The sequence below is a fragment of the Nestor notabilis genome, unplaced genomic scaffold (genome assembly GCF_000696875.1).
Source record: "Nestor notabilis isolate BGI_N333 unplaced genomic scaffold, ASM69687v1 scaffold2404, whole genome shotgun sequence".
Classification (NCBI taxonomy): Eukaryota; Metazoa; Chordata; class Aves; order Psittaciformes; family Psittacidae; genus Nestor; species Nestor notabilis.
In genome coordinates this window covers 38,039-59,859 of record NW_009926728.1, presented here as the reverse complement: position 1 = coordinate 59,859, position 21,821 = coordinate 38,039, and the positions used below count along the sequence as shown (strand labels likewise).

Genomic DNA, 21,821 nt, shown 5'->3' with positions numbered 1-21,821 from the left:
TGCTGAGGGAACAAAGGATTAAAACATCACTTCACACCTGCAGTTACAAGGTAGAAGTGTCTATAAACTCCACACAACAAATCATGCTTCCAGAGCACAGGGAGATGGACAACGAGGGACATGACAAGGCTGGGGAGGGAAGGGGAGCTCCAGTGAGCAAAAGCAGATCAGTGCTTGGCAGGGCAGTGCCATGGGCCCTGTGGGCAGCAGAGGGTTCAGTGGGCAGCAGGAAGCCCCTTACCTCAGCCCATTCACGATGTCCTTTGTTTTTCCAAAATAAATCTCATTCAGTGTACTTCTGATTTTGTTTTCCATCTCCTAGAAAAGGAAGAACCCAGATGTTTGGTGAGGTCAGTTGTTCTCACTCACACTCTGCTGTGCATTGTGTGTGTTCATCTTGAGGTACAACACTTCATCTTGGAATCCCAGCCTGGTTTGGGTTAGAAAGGACCTTAAGTTCACCCAGTTCCAATCCCCTGCCACGGGCAGGGACACCTTCCACTAAAGCAGGTTGCTCCAAGCCCCTGTTTCCAACCTGGCCTTGAACACTGCCAGGGATGGGGCAGCCCCAGCTTCTCCCTTCAACCCTTCCAGTGTCCCACCACCCTCATAGCTCATCTCAGTCTCCCCTCTGGCAGGTTAAAGCCATTCCCCTTGGCCTGTCCCTACATCCCTTGTCCAAAGCTCCTCTCCAGGTTTCCTGGAGCCCCTTTAGGCACTGGAGCTGCTTTACACATTTGCCACTTCAGTCCAGTGTATTCCTACTATTTAAACTCTCTCAGGGCAGTACAAGCCTCTCTCTCTGCTCTCACCAAAGGAGTAAAGGCTCGGCTCTGGTCCTGCCTGCTCCTCCCAGCCATTACTCCAGGATACAACACACTCTTCGCACCACAAGAGGGCAGCTGCCGTCCAGCTATCACTTATCTGCACTGAGCTGCAGAGAACGGATTTCACCCCAACCTTACTCTGTAATTTCCTGGCACTGAACACCTTGAAGTGGCCAGTCCCACTCAGTCATTCAGCACAACCACCAGGTCAGTTGTTTCATGCCATGGCAAACAGTTTTGGGAAAGATCCTGTAAATAAGCAGCAGTTTTTCATTAAGTCACTTTCATTCAAGCCAAAAACTTGGAAAAGGGATTGACAAAGAAGTTCCTGCCCCCCTTCCACTTCCTAGTTCCTTCTGAAAATCCAGTGGAGTCTATTTGAGTTGAGAATTTCCTCCTTTCTTGTGAAAGAGGCCACAAAGATGAAGGAAATCACCACCACCACCATACAGGACAGTGCAACGAGACAGCAAAACCGTGTTGTAGCAAAGCCCTTCTGGGGAGGTGGCACCTTCACTCATCATCTGAGCATCCACAACTGACAACAGCCATAAAATCAAGTACTAAAGCCCATTCCAGTGGATTTAATAAGCACTCGATACACTCTGAACCTTCAGGGAAAGGGATGGGTCTGTGTAACAAAACCTGACTTGAAATAATGCCACCCAAAAGCAATTGTAGAAGCAAACACAGGGGTTGGAAACTGTTAACTCTTACTACTGCACCTAGTGGGAAGTTACAGCTTTAATGAGCAGGGGACAAAGTGCTGAGCAGTGCTTTTGTATCTACAAATGGTTGGAAGCCCTGATAGGAGAAATACTGATCCCTCAAACACTGAGCAACATCCACACCATTGGACTTGATACAACAGAAATAAATAACTTGTTTGTAAAGACAAAGGCAACACAATTCTAAGGGACAGAACCTGGAGATGGACTTGTAAGAGAGCAAGTAAGGACAGGCCAAGGGGAATGGCTTTAACCTGCCAGAGAGGGGATTGAGATGAGCTCTTGGGCAGAAGCTCTTCCCTGTGAGGGTGCTGAGGCGCTGGCACAGGGTGCCCAGAGAAGCTGTGGCTGCCCCATCCCTGGCAGTGTTCAAGGCCAGGTTGGACACAGGGGCTTGGAGCAACCTGCTCTAGTGGAAGGTGTCCCTGCCCGTGGCAGAGGTTGGGACTGGAGGAGCTTTAAGGTCCCTTCAACACAAACCATTCTACGGTTCTGTGTTAGGATCAAACACAGGCAAGAGAACCTGCAGCAGGCTCGAGCTGAAGTGGCTTCACAGCACTTACCTCTACCAAGCGTCCGATATTGGCTATGTGTGGAGAGGAGTCACTCACAGTCTCATCTTTCTCCATCTAGAAAGGAAGGACACGGAGCCATTGAGAACATGGAAATCTGGCAGTAGGTGCACGACAGCTTTCCTTACCAAGAGAAGGGATGGAACAAGAGCGTCTCAAATCCTGGAGGAACTCCTCTTTCTGTGCAAACAGACTAGAAACCGACTGAGAGTTTCCCAGCACTCCACATGTTGATAACAGAAATGTAGTGTAATAAAATCCAGGAATCAACTAATCCCTGCTGCAAATCCCTCATGCAGACAGGCCCTACAACACTGCCAGCCCCTACCTACCAAGAGGCTGCAGGAGATGTGTGATAGTGAACATGGAACATGCAGCAGCACAGCATGTGGATATGAAAACAAGGTTGCTGGTGATGAGACACACACGAGGATGGTGCAGGCAGTGTAACAGATGTGAACTATCCCTACAAAACCAGCTGCTTCTCTTCATCTTTGCCTCAAACACTACTTCCCCCCGCACGGAGGGGACATTCTCCATTCTCAGCATCTCCTGGCAAAAGACACCTTAGACATTATTTACGTGCCAGTGGAGAAGGAAGGTGCAGAGAACACAAACCCCTCCACTCCCTGCCACACTGCTGCTGATTTCAACTGCTGCAATAATATGGAAAGAGAAATGTGATGGTTTGTAGTTCTTTCAGACCAAAAAGCTGAACCAGCATCTAGCTATGAGGGGGAAGGAAGCAACAGAGTTGGATCATGTAAGTGTATATAATGATACCATGCTCTTGGTGGTGTGGCTGAACCGAGACAGGGACCTGAACTGGGTCAGGTCTTATCCCTAAGATCAAAACCTGGGAGCTGGTTCTGCAGAATGCAGCATTTGCTTCATTTCTATCACACTTTGCCCCATAAAACATTCCTCATGGCCTGGGCTGAAAATCCATGACCTGTGCTAGGGAAAAGGCTGCCTTCCCCAGTTCATTCTGGCTAGACATGGACAAGCTGCTGAACAACAAACACCAGTCCCAGGAACCTCAACTGATACAAAATGTGCTGAGATGGCACAAAAACAAAACCAGGAGAAAAATGTAGTGGGAAGAACAGTCTTCAAAGGGTTTTACTAATCCCACTGAATTCCCTTATCCATCTGTTCATATCCTTCCCTCAGGGTAAAGCTGAAAAATCTGAGCCAGCTACAGGTTTCTTCTAATAAGCCAAGTCTCTAACAGGCTTGGGGAAGCATGTAATTTAGTTGGAACCCTCAAGGCAAAAGATAACCTAGAAGGGGGGGGTGAAGAAAGAGAACAAGGACGTTTAATTTCTCCCTTAGACTGCAGTCAGCTTGTTACATGTCATGGAGACACTCTGCCTGGAGAGCAGAACTCAGAGCTACACACACACGTCCATGCTGTGGTGAGGATGGCGGTATCAGCAAATGGACCACAGCTGGAGCAGGGGCTCATTTACTTCCACAGGCTCCCTCCTGAGTGTCCTCCACACCTGGACAGGCTGAGCTCAATGGTGAGAAGCAGAATCTGAAAATAGAATGATTTGATCTTCTTGCAAAACATCTATTATTACATCTCCATAAAAACTGCTGCCAGAAGGAAAACATTTTTATGTGCTGGAGGAGCCCAGATGTTCCAAGAGGCTGTTTTAATGGAGTCTGGAGTCAGGAAGCAGCCGTGTTATACAAACAGCAGTAGATGGGGGGCTTTAAAGGCTCCTTCTGTACCCGGACCTAAGCAGAATGACTATAGCTGCTTAAAGAAAGGGGGTAACTTGCTTTAGGGGGAAATTCCACTCTGGAAGTTGATGCTAACAAGCAGCCCATCTTCCCACTGTCACTGCCCATCTGCTGCTGAGCTCAGCCAAGACGCGGACACTAAGGAGCCAAGTCCCACGCGCACGGCTCAGGCGCTCCTCTCCCGATCGGATACACAGCTTGGCTTCCTCGCCTCACTTCCCAGCCATCTGCTGCAAGCCTCATCCGAGAGAAGCTCACTCTGCAGGGAAGATGAAGCTCCCCATGGCTGGCTGGTCACTCTGGGTGTTTCCTGCATGCAATATAGCAGCTCTTTGGGCTTTCCGTAGATGTTTTTTGGAGAAGAGTTAGTACGAAAGAGAAAGTTCAGCTGGAGAAAACACTTTGGTTCATCGTAAAAGCATCTAAAAATACTAGAAAGATAAGAAGGGAACTCATCCACCATTTTGCTCTGAAGCACTGACAATATCCACAGCTGTTCTGGCCACGGAGCAACATGGAATCTCTTTAATGAACCATAAACAGAGCGAGCCAAAGGCTCCCAAGCCACAGGCAGCAGGGCAGACTCGAGTCTCCAGGTGGAAAATATGTGGAATTATTTGGATATCAGCAAGGCAAAATCTGGCCGTGCCTCTCCCACTCTTTACTTCAAATTGTAACAAGATAAATGCAGGTTGTGAGCTCCACAGAGCTCGCAGCTTTGTAGAAATCAGCTGAGAACTTACCTCACCCTGTCATGGCTATTTACTCTATTTGGTGTAACCAAAGTGATCCCACATCCTTTACCAAACTGTCCCATCAAAAACATGAGGAAATCTGAGGATGCAACATCAGCTTTGGATGCCACAAAGGCTGCAAAGGCTCAGCTCTACTCTCTCTTTTTCTAAACCAGCCAATACAGAACTGATTGCATGGATGTAAAATCCAGATGTTCATGTGAGGCAGAAGTAATTCCCTGGACAATTACTGTTCAGTTCATCCCTGCTATCCTCTGCACCCCAAAATACTGCTCAGTTAGCAGTGAAAGAGATAGGAACCTGGACAACCACTGAGAGAGAGCTTAAGGATTGCAAAAGCTACAACTGGAAGATCCCTCCGGTAGGAAAACACTCCCCAACTCACTTAACATTCTAACATCTGGAAGTCAGTGGCACAGGCCTAACATGAAAGCTCAACTTGATGAAAATATATGGCTCTCCTAATTGCAGAGCACAAGCCTCAGAGGAGTCACCTATTATGATAAATGGCAGAATGTCTCTGCTGGTGTTTTATGGAGCAGTAACAGACCACAGGGCACATCTCCTTGAGTGCAGGGAGAGCTCGGTCTGCAGCAGAGCAGCCTTCATCCAGCCCTGCAGCATGTTCCACCTTCGCTAGAGAGCGTTTCAAGTATGAAAATCAACACCCATCTGTGCTGGGTTCATGTGAAAGCCCAGGCTTCACTTCCCCCCCAGCCTTATGCCCTCCCCTTTCCACACCTCCGGAGGTAAATACACGAGAGGTTTGGAGTAAACTTCGTTCTCAGCAAACTTGAACTTCCTCACAATGGTCACGGTGGTGCAGGAAACACACAGAGGTTCTTTGTGCGCAACGAGGCCTCCGAAAGGCACCTGCTAAGTCTTGCTTTTGAGGAGGGGGCTGCAGAAACCTGTCCCACAAAGTGCAGTTTGGAGTATTTGCCAGAAAATGGGAATGTTACATCTACTTTGCGTGAAATGAAACTGGATCATCCAGCTGCTCTTACCTTAAAGTGCAGCCTAAGAACCTCAAAACCAAGCCAAAGCAATGCAGAGCGACACAAGTGATTCCAGTGTACACAGAGAGGATGGGACCCTAATGTCTGTCAGGGAGAAAACCATCTGCCAAGCATCTGGCTTGAATCAGGAGGCAGGGCAGTTACCTGCAGTCACTGCAGCATGTGCAAGGTAACTGAAAGGCTGCTGCCATTCCTCATTTCCCTGCAAGCACTTCTCCCTTTGTGGCTAATAGAAGGGAGCAGGTCCTGTCCTTTCCCCTCAGACATACAGCACTTCTACCCGTGGCCCCTCACTGAGGCAGAAGGTGTGTAACACTCTGCTCCTTCCCTTTCCCAATTCCAAAGCCCTCAGGTAAAGTAAATCAAAGTTACATAAAGGAGGTTTCCAACTCCTCCATCTACTGTGGTTCTCCCTCTTTACTTCTGTCCACTTACAAACATAAAATGCTACTTTCCCCCTATAAACAAAGGCAGAGACAACTCCTATAGTAGCACATGAAAAACTGCATGGGAACCCCACTGAAAAGTAGTACTTTGATGAACTGGAAGAGATGTGTCACTTCTCAGTGACATTAGAGTAGACGTAGTCTAGGGACATGACCTCCAAGTAGTATCTACTCAGAACATAACATCACATGGCCACAATCAAGGTGTAAGAACACTCAAATACCTCGTGTACTGAAGAGAGGAAAGAATCGCTCTTAGACATTCGGTGCAGCACTGAGGAACGGCCTCAGTGGAGCCTCGTAGGAACAAGAGTCTGGGGATATTCAAGAAATGCAAAGCCCAAGTTTTCCCAAATACTCTTGACAGAGGCAACAAAACCCCCTCTGTGTTTGGGTCTGATGCAGGACAATGGTATTTCACCAGAGGGAAATGACAGCAGAGTCTAGAAATCACTGTTCCCTAACTTCTAGCTCCCAGTTGAGCTCTACCACGCTGTCCACGCACAGATCTCGCTTACTTGTGCCAGGTGTAATCTGCAGACATTAGGAAGGGGAATTACTGAGCAAGCGTTTCCATCTGAAGCTGCAAATGCTTCCCACAGCATTTCAGTGTGAGCCAGGCCCAGCTCTTCGTGGCTGCCAGAGGTGGGGAATTAGGAAGCATTCCATGAGCTGGTCCTTTGCGCCTGCTCCCAGCCACCAAGTTCATCACTCCAGAAGTGCCCGATTTGCAGCTACGAGGCAAAACTGGTTTCAAAGTTATGGCTCTCAACAGGCTTCCCTTTCAAAGCACTCAAAGGTCCTCTCTGGCATCAGTTTATAAGCCAGGATATTACAAAGCTTGTGAACACTTCAAAAACACAAGGACATCTGCTATTCACGTTGTAGGATCAAAGGCAGTCAAGCAGCTTAAATGCTGAGTTGACCAAAACCATGTACAATTTACCATGGACAAAATCATGGTTAGGAGATCAGATTACTGGTGTCATCGAGGTAAAACTGTACCATAGCAATCAAGAGATAACTAAAACCTACCTTTAGTGCCTGAGTTTGCTGCAGACTGTACAGAAAGCCTACCAGAAAGTAAAAAACAAGCCCTGCTGTCCTTAGGTGATATAGCAAACTGGATTTACAGCAAAGTAAAAGCCCTGAACTCAGGAGTTCAGTCCAGCTACAGCTAAATAAATGGCTCAGGACATAGCACAGCTCAAGGCAGCACGAAGGTTTTCCTTCTCTGCTGTGGATTCTGTCCCATTAAGCCTTCTATGACATCCACAGACAGAAAACCTCCAGCCCAAAGCTGCACTCTGAAACTCAAGTTTCCATTGTTTGTGTAGAAGCAGTGCATCATTACCCCAGTGGCTTTTTTATGGATACTTACATTGGAAGCAGGCCCCTGCTTTAATACATCACATATGAATGAAATGCTCTGCTGTTCAAACGATGACAGAAGCATGAATCTCCCTGCTGAAGCTTAGAGAGCGAAAGTCAAACTAAACGAGGCCTAAAGCAGTCCAGGCCAAGGTGTACTGAGGACACCCATTCTCAACAGACTCCTGTTTTCCTTGGCTCAGCTCTCGTGCACCATAAGGCCATGGCCAGAGTCAAGCCCTTGGCCTCCACTTCACAGCTATGATTTCAAGCATTAGGAAGGCCTGTGACTGAGTATTTGTTCGGGTCACCACAACTCGGCTGCAATTACTGCAAAGCTTTGCAATGCTCAGAACTGTCTCCACATGCCTCATCCCTGCCTGCTTTTCCATCAGCTTCTTCTGGAAATCAACCACATGGAAAGAAAAATCACCCAGGTCTAGGGCAAGCTGCTGCAGCTGCAATACTGCCACAATCCTGGTTCCTCTCTGCAATCACAGAGCCTTCCTCCCTCCTCCCAGCCCAACCTGTACAAGAACATGAAGTGTTTAACAGAGTCTGCATTGTCCTTGGTATCGAGAGCAACACCCTGCCCTGGGAGGTCTCACAAAGGAGTTTTACCTACTGCCAGTCTCTCCAGTCATTCCTGACCATACAATATGCCTTCTGTCCTCCAGAGTTCATTATCCTGCTCGAGCCACTGATTTCCACAGCCCACATCTTAAGTAACCACAGTGCATCAGCAGCATGAAGCAGGTTGATGGCCACCTCTGGCAGGTGGCTGGGGCAGAAGCACCTTCACCCAGGGAGGTCAAGCCCAGCAGATCCTGCCTGCCAGAGCCAGCAGCACTGCCTGAGCAGTCATCAGCCTGGTACCTTCCCTGCCAAGACCAGGGCTCTCAAGAGGAAGCCAAAGTAGCACATGCACAACCCCAACTTCTTCTTCAAGAGATTTTATAAATCAGTGTCTTGGTATTGCAGGAAGAAAATACTAAACGAGGATACTAACAGATAACTGATGTCCTGAAGAACAGGAGAATCCTACAGCCAATGCAAATTAGAGGTTTGTTGATGGCTTTTCAAAGAGAGACGTAACAGAAGAGGTCATCTTGTATTTTTATAATCCTATTGGAATCTTCCAGTAAGAAAGTGGTCAAATCTTACAAATAAAACTGCCTGGGTAATGCATATCAAAGTATAAACATTTAGGAATACCAAAGGACAAATGAAGACTTAAAAGCAAGCCTGAACTCCTCCTGAATGATCTCTACTGAAAGCGACTCTGCCACCGAGCAAAGTTCAAGGGGCTTCCTGGTAATCACACACTTATGCATTAGCTGTTTCACTGGGCTGCACACACAGCAGGAGAAGAGATGTTTATACAACACCTCACAAAAGCAACTCTTTGTGCCTGACTGGGGCTACTGGGTGTATAAATAAGGAAAGGCATGCCTGGGGTCTGCAGCCTTGGGGCCTGCAGCATCCACTCATGCCAACGTACAAACATACCTGTCTGGTGAGGCTCCCTCCGAGGTTCATGGTACCAGAACCAGTTTTATTAGTCTGCAGCCACAGCATCACTGTGGAGGTCAGCTTGTAATGAGCAGTACGACCACTGGATTTCTCCTGGATAACCAAAGGGACAGAGACAAAAGGTTAAAATCCCTCCCAAAGCTAAACGGTGGCTGGCCCTGCAGAGCCCACAAGCACCAGGACAGGTATGTGCAACCTCACCCACACAGCACAGTTTGTTTCCTAGAAATAAGCGTGCACGTTCCCCTAATTTTCCAAAGCAAATCTCAAAGTTGGAGCAATTTCACCTCCCATCACCTTGGCTTTATTACCTCATTAGTGATATTTATCTGTAGACCTTTAGGTTAAAAAAATATCTACAATCTCAGGCTCACAAGCACAGAAAGTAACGTACTTCCAATTCTTCTGGGATTCTTTCTGATTATAGCCCTGACTTATCTCTATCCAAATTGCTCCAGGGAATACCCAGAAATTAACAGGGGAAAGCAGTCACAGCCCCTCAGACAATAGTGCATTGTTCAGCAGAACACCTGTGCTTCTCAACGGGCTGGAGTTAACTGGGGTTTGTTTGCACTTCCAGGTAGCAGCTACCCCAGAGGCTGTACCTGAACCTCCACCACGTGGATGGAATCCCAGCATCCCTTAATCTTCTTTGATCCATCTCCAGCTTTCTTAATGAGGATCACCCCGGCAAAGCCATGATCCAGATCCCAGAGGTAGACAGAGGAGACTCCACCTTCGAAATACCTGCAGAATGCAATGCAATATGCATGTTAGAAGTAAGCAGGACCCCAGCCAGAGTCAGAGATCAATAATCATCTTAAATAAGCAGAATGTCTATATCCTAGTAAAGAGTTTTCCTTCTTTTAAGCCAGCACCCCCTCAGTAGTTATACACCTACAAACACAGCAGTTGGAATCATTTTATAATACAGAGACTTGCATTACAAAAACATTTCTGTAAAGGAGGATAAAAGCCTAGTGAGAAACAGAGCTAGTTACAGATTCCTACAGTACTTGAGCAAACGATTCCTCTGATTCCAATTAACTACAACAGCTGGTAAAAGCACAACTACAAAGTAGGCCGAGAGTAAGGCTTTATTTTACAGTTTGGGCCTTCCTCCCCCCCCATTTTCTCTCTCTATTGGGAAAGTCTGGAAGTTCTTTACAACAAAGTCTGCTAATTAAGACAAAAGGGAGCAAGTAGCTTTGTGCTGCTGCCTCACAAGTTTGTGTGAAGCTGAGTTACTGATTTATTGCAAATAGAGTTGAACTGAACCCAAGGTTCTTCGAAACGAAGGGATGCTGTGGAGCTTCACATGTTATTCCAGCTTTAGACACAACAGAAAAGAAGCTGGACTACCTAAAGCTCAGGTTTCTGTTAGCAAAAAGCACTCTCTTAGAAAACTAGCAGTGCAATGATATCTGCAGAGCCCCACTTCTCTTTCGCAACACTGGTACGAGGCTCCTGATGTGCCAGATGGAAGATGCACTCTGAAATGACAGTAAATAACCCAACACCGTAGGAAGAAAGATGCACAAGAAGCAATTTTGGCTCCTAGAAAACCAAACCTGTAACCCACAGCACGTTACTGTTTCTACTCTCAAGTTACCAAACAGTCACAGGGAGTATTGAGCAGGGAATACTCCTTCATGGCACACAACTCCTGGATCTCAGCAATGAACTCAGACTGCACAGAACCACCATCTCCTGCAAAGGGCCAAGGGAAGGAGGAGGGGCAGCTTCAGCTGAGCCAGAAGATGAATGATACAAGATTTGAGTAGTCAGGCATTTCTGCTCTGAGCACTTGCTGCTGTTCTGCATGGAAGGCCCACAGGACACCGGAGAATTCCTGGTCTGGAGGACAGCAAAAGCTCCCCATCCAAAGACATGAGGAGCTGCCACGACTGACAGTTCCCTGAGTCTCACAGATTAAATCACTCTATGGTCCTGCATCTTACTGATGAGCAAGATGATCCCATAGATCTGCATGTTTCTCCTCTTCTGCAAGAAAGTGAAGTACCCCTCACTGCCAACGTCAAGAACTTGTTGAACCCTCGCACCGTCACACTCCCCTCCTTTCCAAACACAAGCCTCATGGTTGTCAGTGGCACTTAAGGTGTGATTTACTGTGCACTTTGGACTTTATGAAGTGTTGTGGATTCCAGAACACTAACCCATCCCTTCTACAAGCCAGGAGAAAAGATATTGGGAAGCTGATGTGAACACCACAGGTGACTTTCAATACATTCTCTGCACAGAGAGAATGACCAAAAGAGCCCCAATTCTTTTTAAATGCCTGCATCCAAGCCTGTATCAAACCCAGTGCTGATGCCAGGAGGGGAACACGACTTCATACAACTCACCACATCATCTTATTTGTAATAGGTGACTACTGCTACTCATCACCAGGCTTAGTCTGAGCATTTAAGTACCCAACATACACTGTCCTATGACATTAGTCAAGTCACTGATAACACACCATTAAAAAAGGAACCCCCTTTGCTCCACAGGCATGCTAAAGCCAGACTTCCAGCAGGCAATTTAAACCTAACAAACCAAGAAACACCCTTTTTATATCCCCAGGGGAGTTCACAAATGGATTTTGGTTAATGTAGTTAATGGGAATTTCAGTCCTGCAGCAAACCTCAGCTCCAGACGAAGTGACCCTCCCTTTGCCAGAAGGGCAGCGTGGATCGAAGGGCAGGGAGCTAAAACTCTTTGTCCATTTCTAGACCCAGTTTGCTTAAGAAAATATTCGAATGTAGTGAATTCACTGAAAATGACCTGTCAGGCACTGAGAATGTGACTGTGTGCACAGACAGTTTCCCCATTAGCCACTTTATGAGCTTGTTGTGAGCATGAAACATTCATTAAGAGAGGGACCAAAACAAGGCTTTTGGAAATTTCTTCTTACCTACTGTACTTTGATCCTAATGACATGAAACAGGGAAAAAAAATCATTTTTATGTGCTTCACCTTTATGAGATTTTACATAAAGGCTTTTGTGGGTATTTTAAGAATGTGCTAAAATGTTGTCTGAAACCACATAAAACCATCTGCAGAACCTCCCGCCAGAACCAACAGCGCACACATGGAAACGCTTTAACTTGCCTTTGTGTATTTAATGAATTAAATGTAGTATTAATATTGTTTTAAATACCAACATGCTATTTCAACAAAGTTGCCTTGCCATGGGCAGATCCAGGATCCTGAGACTCCAACAACAATGCCAGTGACTGAACCAGTATGAATCCAAGGCCAAGGCCTCCTCTGCGCTTCAGCATTATAATGCCACTCCTCCACGGGGGGAAAATATATGTCACTGACCACTCCATGAGATTGCACCTTTCCTCACACTAAAATGCTCTGCAGGGGGATTTATGAAGATGATCCAAGCCCAGGAAAGGCACGTTTGGAGAGGACAACATTCCCTGAAACCTGTTTTCTTCAGGAAAAATAAAGAAGTGCTACGTGTTAACTGGCTGCTTCGTAACAGAGAACTGGATGACAGACTGCAGGAGTTCAAATGTACATTCATGAGCCTGGATTTGCTGCAGGAAGACTGGACTACCTCCAAGAAAGCCCTTCAGCACAGATGAAAAAGCAGCACTTGGTAAAATCCAAGCAGGAGAGGTAACCAGCTTGGAAAAGCTTCCTGAAAGGCATGATCTTCTCTGGTAAAGAAATGGGTGGGCAAAGCAGAGCACAGGCGCAAAGTTACATGCAGCAGTGGCAGCAAAACCCTCTGAAGCACCACCTAGCTCCTGGGTTGAACAGAAACCTGCTTTGATGGCCTGTTCTGGATGCCCGTGCTTGTGGCATGTTCTCCTCCTGCACAGTGCAGTCATGGAATGAAGAAAACCCCAAAGGCAGTCTGTCTTCTGAAGAAGTTCTCTCCCAAAGCACCCAAGGCTCAGCACGACACAACGAGCAGATGCTTCTGAGATGTACAAAAACGTCCGAAGGAGGAATTCGTATTGGGGCACCTCAAAAACATCTCCAAAAGATAAACCCTTTTCCAAGGACAGCAATTCAAAGCAAAGCCATTGCTCCTCTTGTGCTTAAGGACACGGATCTCTCCAGGTTGTACCCTGGGTTTACCTAGAGACAAAAGACTGCTCTAAAACAATGAGAAAAAGCACAGACTTGGAGTTGTTGTGTCCCTTTATCAACAGCTAAAGCTTTGCCAAATGAATCCTAGAATGGGTTGGGTTGGAAGGGACCTTAAATGACCAAATGCTGTCCCTGTCCTTTCTGAGGACAACCAGTGTTCTTCCACCTCCAGCAAAACTACTTTCCTATACAGCTGCCCAGGAAGATGACAACAAGGAATAAGGCCCAACGGAACCATTCCTTCTCTTCACACAATTGAGCATGGCTTTTCCCTCAGAACCAATTCGAGTCAGGCTGTCATGATCAAACACTGCAGCTCCATATCCGTTACTCACCAACCACAGAACCCCTGGAAAAAGCTGTTCTATACAAAAAAATGTCACACTTTAACCTGACCTACTTTACAAATGCAGGAATAAAAGAAAATATTTAAGCTAAGAGTGATCCAAAGCTTTATGAAGTGTTTGAAGTTGAAGCGGGTGGAGACCCAGGATGGAAACTTCTTCCAGGAACTCCAGCTGTAGCCATGAAATAGAGAGGCTGTGGCCAGAACAAAGCCATAGCTTCAAGAGGGATGTGACAGGGGAGGAAATCCCCCATCTTCCAGCACAGACCTCAGGAAAGGAGGACATATTAATCACTTTGTTTAGCACTAAAGGACATATCAGAAAAGGCACTTTCCTGATAGCATTCTGCTTCTCACAAGCTTTGCAAACAAATGCTGGACCCTATACTGAGAAAATGAGTTTCCACCCCACCGCAGTAAAAACAAGAGCTCTGCCTTTCAATTACACTTCAGAACCAAATCACTCATCCATAAAAACACATCTGGATTTTCCAGTCAGGAAACTGAGAGCCAGAGACAAAAACCCACCCGGTGGCGCTGGCTTAAGGCTCACAAGCACTAAGCCACAAAGCCCTGAAGCCAAAGCACCAGGACCTGGAAGCTCAGGCTATGCAAACCTTCAAAGGAGCTGCACAGTGTTTCAAACTGGCTCATTTAAAGCAGCAAAATAGATTTGCTTTTTTATTTTCCCAAAAGGTTGCCTCGCTGTTCCTTCCAGCTACAGAAACTGAGCAAAGGCAAATGTCTCCATCTATTTAGATCAACAGACTTCCAAGAAACCTGCCATTTAAACAACCTACCCCAAAGGAAAATATTGAGCATGCAGCTACAAATGTTTTTACAAGTGTGACAACGAGGAAAGTCACAATGTGAGAAGCTGGTGTCTAACAGCAACCCCAAAACATTACCTAGGTGAGGCAGCAGCCACTTCAACTGCTATTAAAGCAGTTGACTATAACAGCAAGTGACTTGGCACGATTTTCACCCAGTCCTTCCCCTGTCATTCCAAGCCAGCACAGAAACAGCAACAGAAGCATGAAGGAAAGTGGCAAGTTTCAGCATCCCCCCCCTCCACCAAACCTAAACCATCACTAAGGTATTCATTCCAATCACCTGCAACTCATAGCTCAAGTGAGGGGAGGAGGAGAAGTCTTCAGGACAGACAGCATGAAGAGATCAGAGTTGTCACTAAGGAATTTTGTTGCCTGTGTCCTCCATCCAGCTTTCTAGCAATGAGGCTCAGGAGCCTGTTCTTTAATGAAAAGGACAGGTTGGGACCAGGAACTCCCCAGGATGTAACACTTCTCCCACTGGCATGAGCACAGATGATTTACAGTTCCTCTCTCCCCCCACCTCTGGTCCCAGGCGTGCAGCTGTGTAACACTTTCAGCACGTCCCCTCCATACTTCAGCTGAGGAAGGTAAAATGTTTGTGTGTACAGAGCAGGGCTGTTCCACCACGCTCTATGAACACAGCCTGGAGTATGCTTGTGGACTCTGTACAGGTATTTTACACACATTCTTTCCAGCACACACAGGTGCAGAGCTCCCTGGAGCAAACATACCGATGTGGTTAGGTATGTGTAACTTCAGTGCCAGTTGTACTTAAAAACACACATCTGGACCACGGTGGGATGACTCAAACAGCGAAGCAGATCTGTGAAGTGCAAGAACTCTGCAAGGAAGGAAAACAGTATCCAAACAATGGGATCCTGAAGGTTAAAAATCTCCCAGAACCTCCCATTTTGTGCTTTCCAGGACTTTTCATTTTGAAGAAACAATTCTAAATGTATTGCTCACATTTTCCTTACCAGCCAATTGCTCTTGGCAGATGGAAACTAATGACCCAATCCCTTTTGAGAAGTCACCTGGAAACAGTTCCATTAACCACCTAATAAGCAGGACAATGGGTCACTTTGTAACATGCCCCAATATGTTACTGGTTCATTAACTACCAGGAAGCACCGAGTGCTTCCCAGTCTTTCACCCGTAGCCATCCAGTGGCCCGACCTCTGCTTCATCCACCAACAGAGTGGCACGTTTTGGACCTGCCAGTTCAAATTCAGCTCTGGGTAGGAGGGGAAAAGGCAGCAGCAGAACTCCTGTGTGTCATGGATGAAGTTTGCCAGAGTCTGTGCAGACTACAGACTGCACGTGACGTATTTCTTTCTCCATATAGATACCAGATAGGCTACAAGAAGTTACTCTGTCTTCAGTTTTCCATCATTAAACACTATATTTGTGAGAACATGAAGTGAATTTCTATTGAGAGCAAGCACAGGCATGTGCTCTTAGAGGTAATCAGAAATTCCACATCACAACAAACTGACATGGTACAGTTGAGCCTCTCTCCACTTTTGGAAGCATGTAAGTAATTTCTTGCTGGGGAGTTCAACCCTTCGGGGAGCGGTGTTTAAGGAGAGCACTGCATCAGCAGTGCTGACCTGCTAATGCTCTCCCTCTCCAGCCTTCACGTTCCATGTAATCACAGAGAACCGTGGGAACCCAAGGGAAAAACTCCTCCTCCTCCAAGTATCTCCGATTCAGAAGATAAGAATGTGGTTTGGATTGAGCTGCTCCAAAAAAGAAGCACCCAAAGCAAGGAAAAAAGCAGAAGAAAAGCAACTAATTGAAGTTTTCAAAGCTTCATTTTCCCTTCTCCTCTTCTAAGTTTATTCTAATCCATGTAATATATATCAGCAAGCTCAATATTGATTCTGGTTTGAGTTTTGAGCTGCCCACAGGCAAGTTAAGGAAGGGACCTCAACCCTGCTCTGTTTACTCTTACATCTAAACAATGTCCCTGGGAAAACATAATGCTTGTGATTTTAAAAGCACCAGAACATTAAAGCAGCATCTTGGCAGTTTAGGTCTGTCTTAGGAGACTTCATCTTGTACTTATCAGCCTAACCCGGAGGCAAGAATCTCAGAGATGACATAATCCTGATGTCACACCCTATTGTGCAGCAGCCCAGCCAGCAGCGCGATGGAAAGTCAGGTTTCCTTAGTGCTGGGATGCATAACAAATGCATCTGGATCCAATCTGCTGGGCCCTTGCTGTGGAAAACCACAGCAACCACCATGGCCAAGAGAAAGGCTTCACAAAGGGCTAGTAACCATTAATGAGGAACAGTGAGCTAATGGCAATAAAATCACTTCAAAGCTTTCCATGGGTTTTTAGTTTAGGCAAATGAGGTTTACATCTAAACACGGACTGAACGCTTACAGAAAGAGCTCACAGCTGCCTGATCACTTGGAGTTGGCAGTTGCACTGCAGGCAACCAAAGCTCCCCCATGCACACCTATGGGCACGAGCACTGGGGCTGTGAAACACTCATCACACATCTGGTGCTCTCCTTTTACTCGGTGGAATCAATGCTGCTGCACACACACAATCAATTGGGTCAAGCAGATAAGGAGCAATTGCCACAAACCTTGCAAAGAAATGCAAACTGAAGGCTAACACTGGGACTTCACTACTGTACCTGACCAGCAGCCCCTCCAGGCTCCCTAGCAAAAGGCTCCTGAATCCACACACTCCTAAAGGCACAGGCATACAGGGGATTTCTGTAGCCTTCTGTCCTGCAGCTGAAGGAAGAAAGGTGGTGGAAGTTCAGTTTAGGTGCTGTCTGCACAGCAAAGGGTACTTCAACTGCTTGGGTGGCAGGGGTGCCACGCTCAGCACTGCTAACCCCACCAAGGATTTGAGTGCCTATCTCTGTTTGCACTGGATTCCAACCCAAACTTCAATAATAAAAGGATTACACACAATGAAGACATTCCAGAGGTCGATCCTCTCCCAGACCTCCTTCTGCTCCTACCAAGTTCCTTATCCAGAGCTCTAATATAACAGCTCTAATATAACAAATTGAAAATGGATCAACAGCAAAACACAGAGAAGCAGAAGCTCAAAAGGCTTCAGTGCTCACTCTGAAGGGAACTCAAACCCCTGATCAATAACAACATTTTAAGGAGCAAAGTAATTGAGTGGATTATCTTTCTTTTCTTTTTAATAAAGTTGATAAAACTCAAAAGCACCAATAAATCCACCTTCACACAAGAAACAAAGTAAGGAAGAGCTTTCTGAATGGTCCCCGCTTCCTAAAGCAGTCCAAAGTTGCCAAAACTCATCTTGTTTGTAGGAATACTCCGACGAGCAGCATCCTTCCCCAGGGAGGTCTATTTAATCACTTCAGGAATGATCTCTTCCAGACAACAAAGGGCGATTCCATTACTTCATTAAAGCACTGATTATCTGCAACCCAAAACAAGAGTCCCAAATAGACAGATTTACCCAGCTGCCCTGTTCCTCATTATGCTTTGATTTCAGTCCTTCGCACACACACGGCAAGCAAAGGGCAATCAATTACAACCATGTGCTTGAAGGAATTATCTCCACCATATTGGACGTGGAGAAGCAAGGCTCTAAGTGAAGGGTGTAAGATCCTAGACTTCCATCTGGGAATAATAACCTACTGAACAGAAACAGAGCAGGGCATTAGCTTCAGGCACTGTGTGAGCTAAAGCTGGCAGCAGGAGACCAAACTTAAGCAGTTGTTTTGGGGGAAAGTGACATGCATTTGGGTAAAGAGATGCCCAAGAAATATGGCTGTTGTTTAACAGCTATAACAGAGGGATGAAAACATAGCATAATTCCTCTTTAACCCAAAGAGACATGAATGTGCCTCCAGAAAGAAAAGGTGGGCAACTCTAGAGATACTTAAATGGAGTTTGCATTAGAACAGGCACTTACAGGAACAACTCAGCCCTGGTAAGAGGCACTGAACATTCAGCACAGTTGTTCTTCTCAAGCTTTCATGGTTTGAAATGATATTACTTGTTTTCCCACTGTAGTCACACACTGTGCTGCAGGCCAAGAAGCTTCTGGGGAGAAAACTAAGATTTAAGAGCAAATGTGACCAATTTGTGTGAAACAATCCATTAGCAAATGCATAACAGGCTGTTTCCCTCCAAACACCCACACTAGCAGGTGCCAGCCCCTTGGGAAATGGCAACTAAATGCAATGACTCACTAGATGTAGGTGGATACTCACCACACCTGATTAAAACAGAGCTCTACCAAGGAATGGTATGTGGGCCGAATGGGACTGCCACAAGGGAAAAATGAAACCACCTGAAGTCTTGGGAGATGCCCAAGATGAACTTTGTGTGCTATGATCCCTTACTGTGTGTAAAGGTAAAGCAGGAGATAAGACAGAGGAAGCTTGGACCACATGCTGAGAGCAGAGTCCCAGCAGCACATGTTCTCAGTAGCACTTATTTCTCCACAGAAAGCAAACATCTTTCTCTTGGAATGACCCGTGTAAGATGTATTTTAAAGCTAGGAAGTGAAACAAGCAGAGTGAAGACAAGGGACAAGTCTGAATACCTCAGACAAGGTCTGAAGACATACATCATCCTTCTGCAGTCTGTCCTGGCTAGATTGCAACAGCACAAATCCAGCAGCTTAGCCCAGTGAGGCTGGAAACACAGCCTCAACCTGCTCTGGAAATCACAGAAGAAACCCTCCTTCTAGGAATACAGTATCTAAGAACCCAGGAAATCCAAGCACGCTGGGGCCTGGTGTTCCCTGTCAATGACTGCTTACACATTGGTTTTGTATGAACTGCTACCTCTCCACCATAAAACACAGCAGAGCTGTGGCTAGAGGGGTAGCCCAAAAACATTCTCTACCCTGTAGGGGGGGGACAGAACAGCCTCTTAAGGAACTGCTGTATGAGAAGCTGATGTGTCAGACCTGAGGATTGTCCCTCCGCATCATATTCATCCGCTTAGTCTGCAGTGCAAGCTCAAACAGTGCAACAGGCACAGCACTCAAAGACACAGTTTCTAAGGAGAACTTTGTGATGTGAAGTATCCAGCAGCTTGGTGTCACCTAGGAGCAGTGTGCTTGGACAGAACCCCATCAGAGTGAACAGACACCATTAAGGTCAATTGAAGAATGGTTTTTTGCACACTGGCTACAAGATGAACACTGTTACTGGAAGGTGGCTCCATTATAAATCTTCTCATGTAACAGAAGCCATCATTTCCACAAGATACACAGTACTGAAGGCTGCCAACTCACTACTTACTGTTTTGCTTAATACAGCAATGCTTTTAAATGAGCCTGAAGTATTTCACAATGCTGGAAAACCTCTGTTGTCACTGGCTCTGGAATCTGAAATGACACTGATAACTCTGTCCTGGAACTGACACATCGTGCGCTCCTTTCCCCGTGCCACAAGCTGCCAAAGCAGGAGACTGGTGACACCTTTAATCATAGAATCCCAGCCTGGTTTGTGTTGAAGGGACCTTAAAACTCCTCTAGACCCAACCCCTGCCACAGGCAGGGACACCTTCCACTAGAGCAGGGTGGTCCAAACCCCTGTGCTGCCAGGGATGGGGCAGCCACAGCTTCTCTGGGCACCCTGTGCCAGCGCCTCAGCACCCTCACAGGGAAGAGCTTCTGCCTCAGCCCTACTTCTGCCTTCACAGTGGGTACATGGTATTAGTTTCTAGCTCTATAGAAACTTGTAATTTCATGGAAATTAAACCCCCTGCAATTGCCATCTTGTTCCCACTAAAACCTTCCTATCCTTCAGCCTCCCAGATGGCTTCAGCAGATGTTATGTGGGTAATTGTTAACAGTAATTCCCAACCTGAAACGCTGGCACGAGCAGCAAGCAGCAGTCAGGGAAGCTGTGACCCCCCCTCCAATCTCCAAGTAAAAATTAAGCTTCTGTTGTCAAAACATAAAATCCAGTTGTCTCATTAAGGAAACTAGAGTTCAACTACTAGAACAAATAAGCATGTTTCTATCCAAATCTCTGTTGTAGGTGAAGTACAAATCACTTCCAATTTCAAGCATGAGGAACCCTTCCAATGGCCAGGTTAATTTCTTTAGCTTTGCAAATTCCTTCCAAAGAACGCCCCAATTTTCACACCACTCAGCACAATGTCAGGCTCCCTTCTCCTCATTTTCTGACACATTTTTGAGACCAGAACATGCACCAAAGCACAGGATGCTGACAGATGTGCTTATCCCATCTGAGCACACCGCGAGCCACAGCGTCCCCATCATTTCTGGCTGATGACTCCAGAATGAAGTCTTTGTGAGGATCCCTCCCTCTAACAATGTCTTGCCTATAAAGCTTGGACTGGCCACCTGAAAGATGAAATTGAATCTAATCTTGCTTTTTACTTCCATAGGATATATTGCAACTACTTGTACCACATGCTGGACAGGTTCATGTAAGCCTGAGAGCACCCTGCACCACGCTTTCCCTCCAGCAATGAAACCTTCCTAAAGGAGTTATCATATCCAGCCATGACTTCACTCTCATCTGATCAGAGAGGGCTTTAGAAAGACAACCCTGGTTCCATAAACATCCTCAGTTTCATCTTAGTGTATTAAAGAACCTGTTGGTCCTGGTCTGCTCTGCACCTGGGGGGTAACTGCAAACCTCTCCACAGCACATGCAAAATTCCCTTCTTCCCGTAAGTTCAGATACCAGAAACAACTGTTACTGACAAGAGGAGGTGGGTATCTGTGAAAATAATGGATGAAGAGCAGCAAAAATGGGACACCGTAACACAAGTGTGAAGATCACACATTTGGACAGGCTACATTCACCTCGAGCCACATCTTAAAAAGAGCAGAGACTCTAGCAAGAAAAGTACCTGTCAACCTGCTTTTGTTAGCACTGTGATAGCCCAGTAACATGATGAACTAGAGCTAGAGACATGGTTTATCTCCAGTTTTGGGCAACACGAAGCAGCAATGACATTTGTTCTCCTTTTTCATGGTCATTAGGCATCTCCAGTAAGAGATGCCAGGGATAGGGCAGCCACAGCTTCCCTGGGCAAGTCACCCAGACAGCTTCCTACTGCTGCTTTAAAAAAGACACTGCCTAATCTACATTTATCTTACACTCTATTAATTCCTTCGCTTTACACCTCCTTAACAAGGCAGGGCCTAAAACAAGCATCCGAGGATGCCCCTGAAGCAGCACATGACTCCCCATCACCTGCTGCATTTCAGTTTGCTAGCTCCTGTCATTTTACTGAAGATGTGAAAGTTGCTGCAGTATATATAGATATTTTGAGAGGGTTCAGTCTTGAGGGAATGGAAAAAGCAGATGGTTTAAGACTGAACTTACTCAAGATCACAGAGAACACAGGTCCTTTCAGGACAAAGACACCATTAATATCTTAAAGGGGGAAGGGAGGCAGGAAAGCACCTCAGCAACTGCCTTTGGCATCAGCTGACAAATTTGATCATGTTTCCTATCATGGAATCACAGTGGATACACTTCCCAGCAGCAGCTCAGTGGCTGCCTACCCGTCCCCCTCTG

At 46.2% G+C, this 21,821-nt stretch overlaps 1 protein-coding gene across 1 annotated transcript in view; it reads right to left on the bottom strand.

Moving 5' to 3' along the window:
* Nucleotides 1-21,821, bottom strand: part of CAPZB (capping protein (actin filament) muscle Z-line, beta) — a 43,916-nt gene that overhangs the window by 3,160 nt on the left and 18,935 nt on the right. Inside the window, exons 4-7 of the mRNA XM_010013683.1 lie at nt 9,609-9,750; nt 8,980-9,096; nt 2,119-2,184; nt 242-318 (exon numbers count right to left, since the gene is read on the bottom strand). Coding sequence (XP_010011985.1) covers nt 242-318; nt 2,119-2,184; nt 8,980-9,096; nt 9,609-9,750 — 402 coding nt within the window. The remainder of the gene's footprint in view (nt 1-241; nt 319-2,118; nt 2,185-8,979; nt 9,097-9,608; nt 9,751-21,821) is intronic.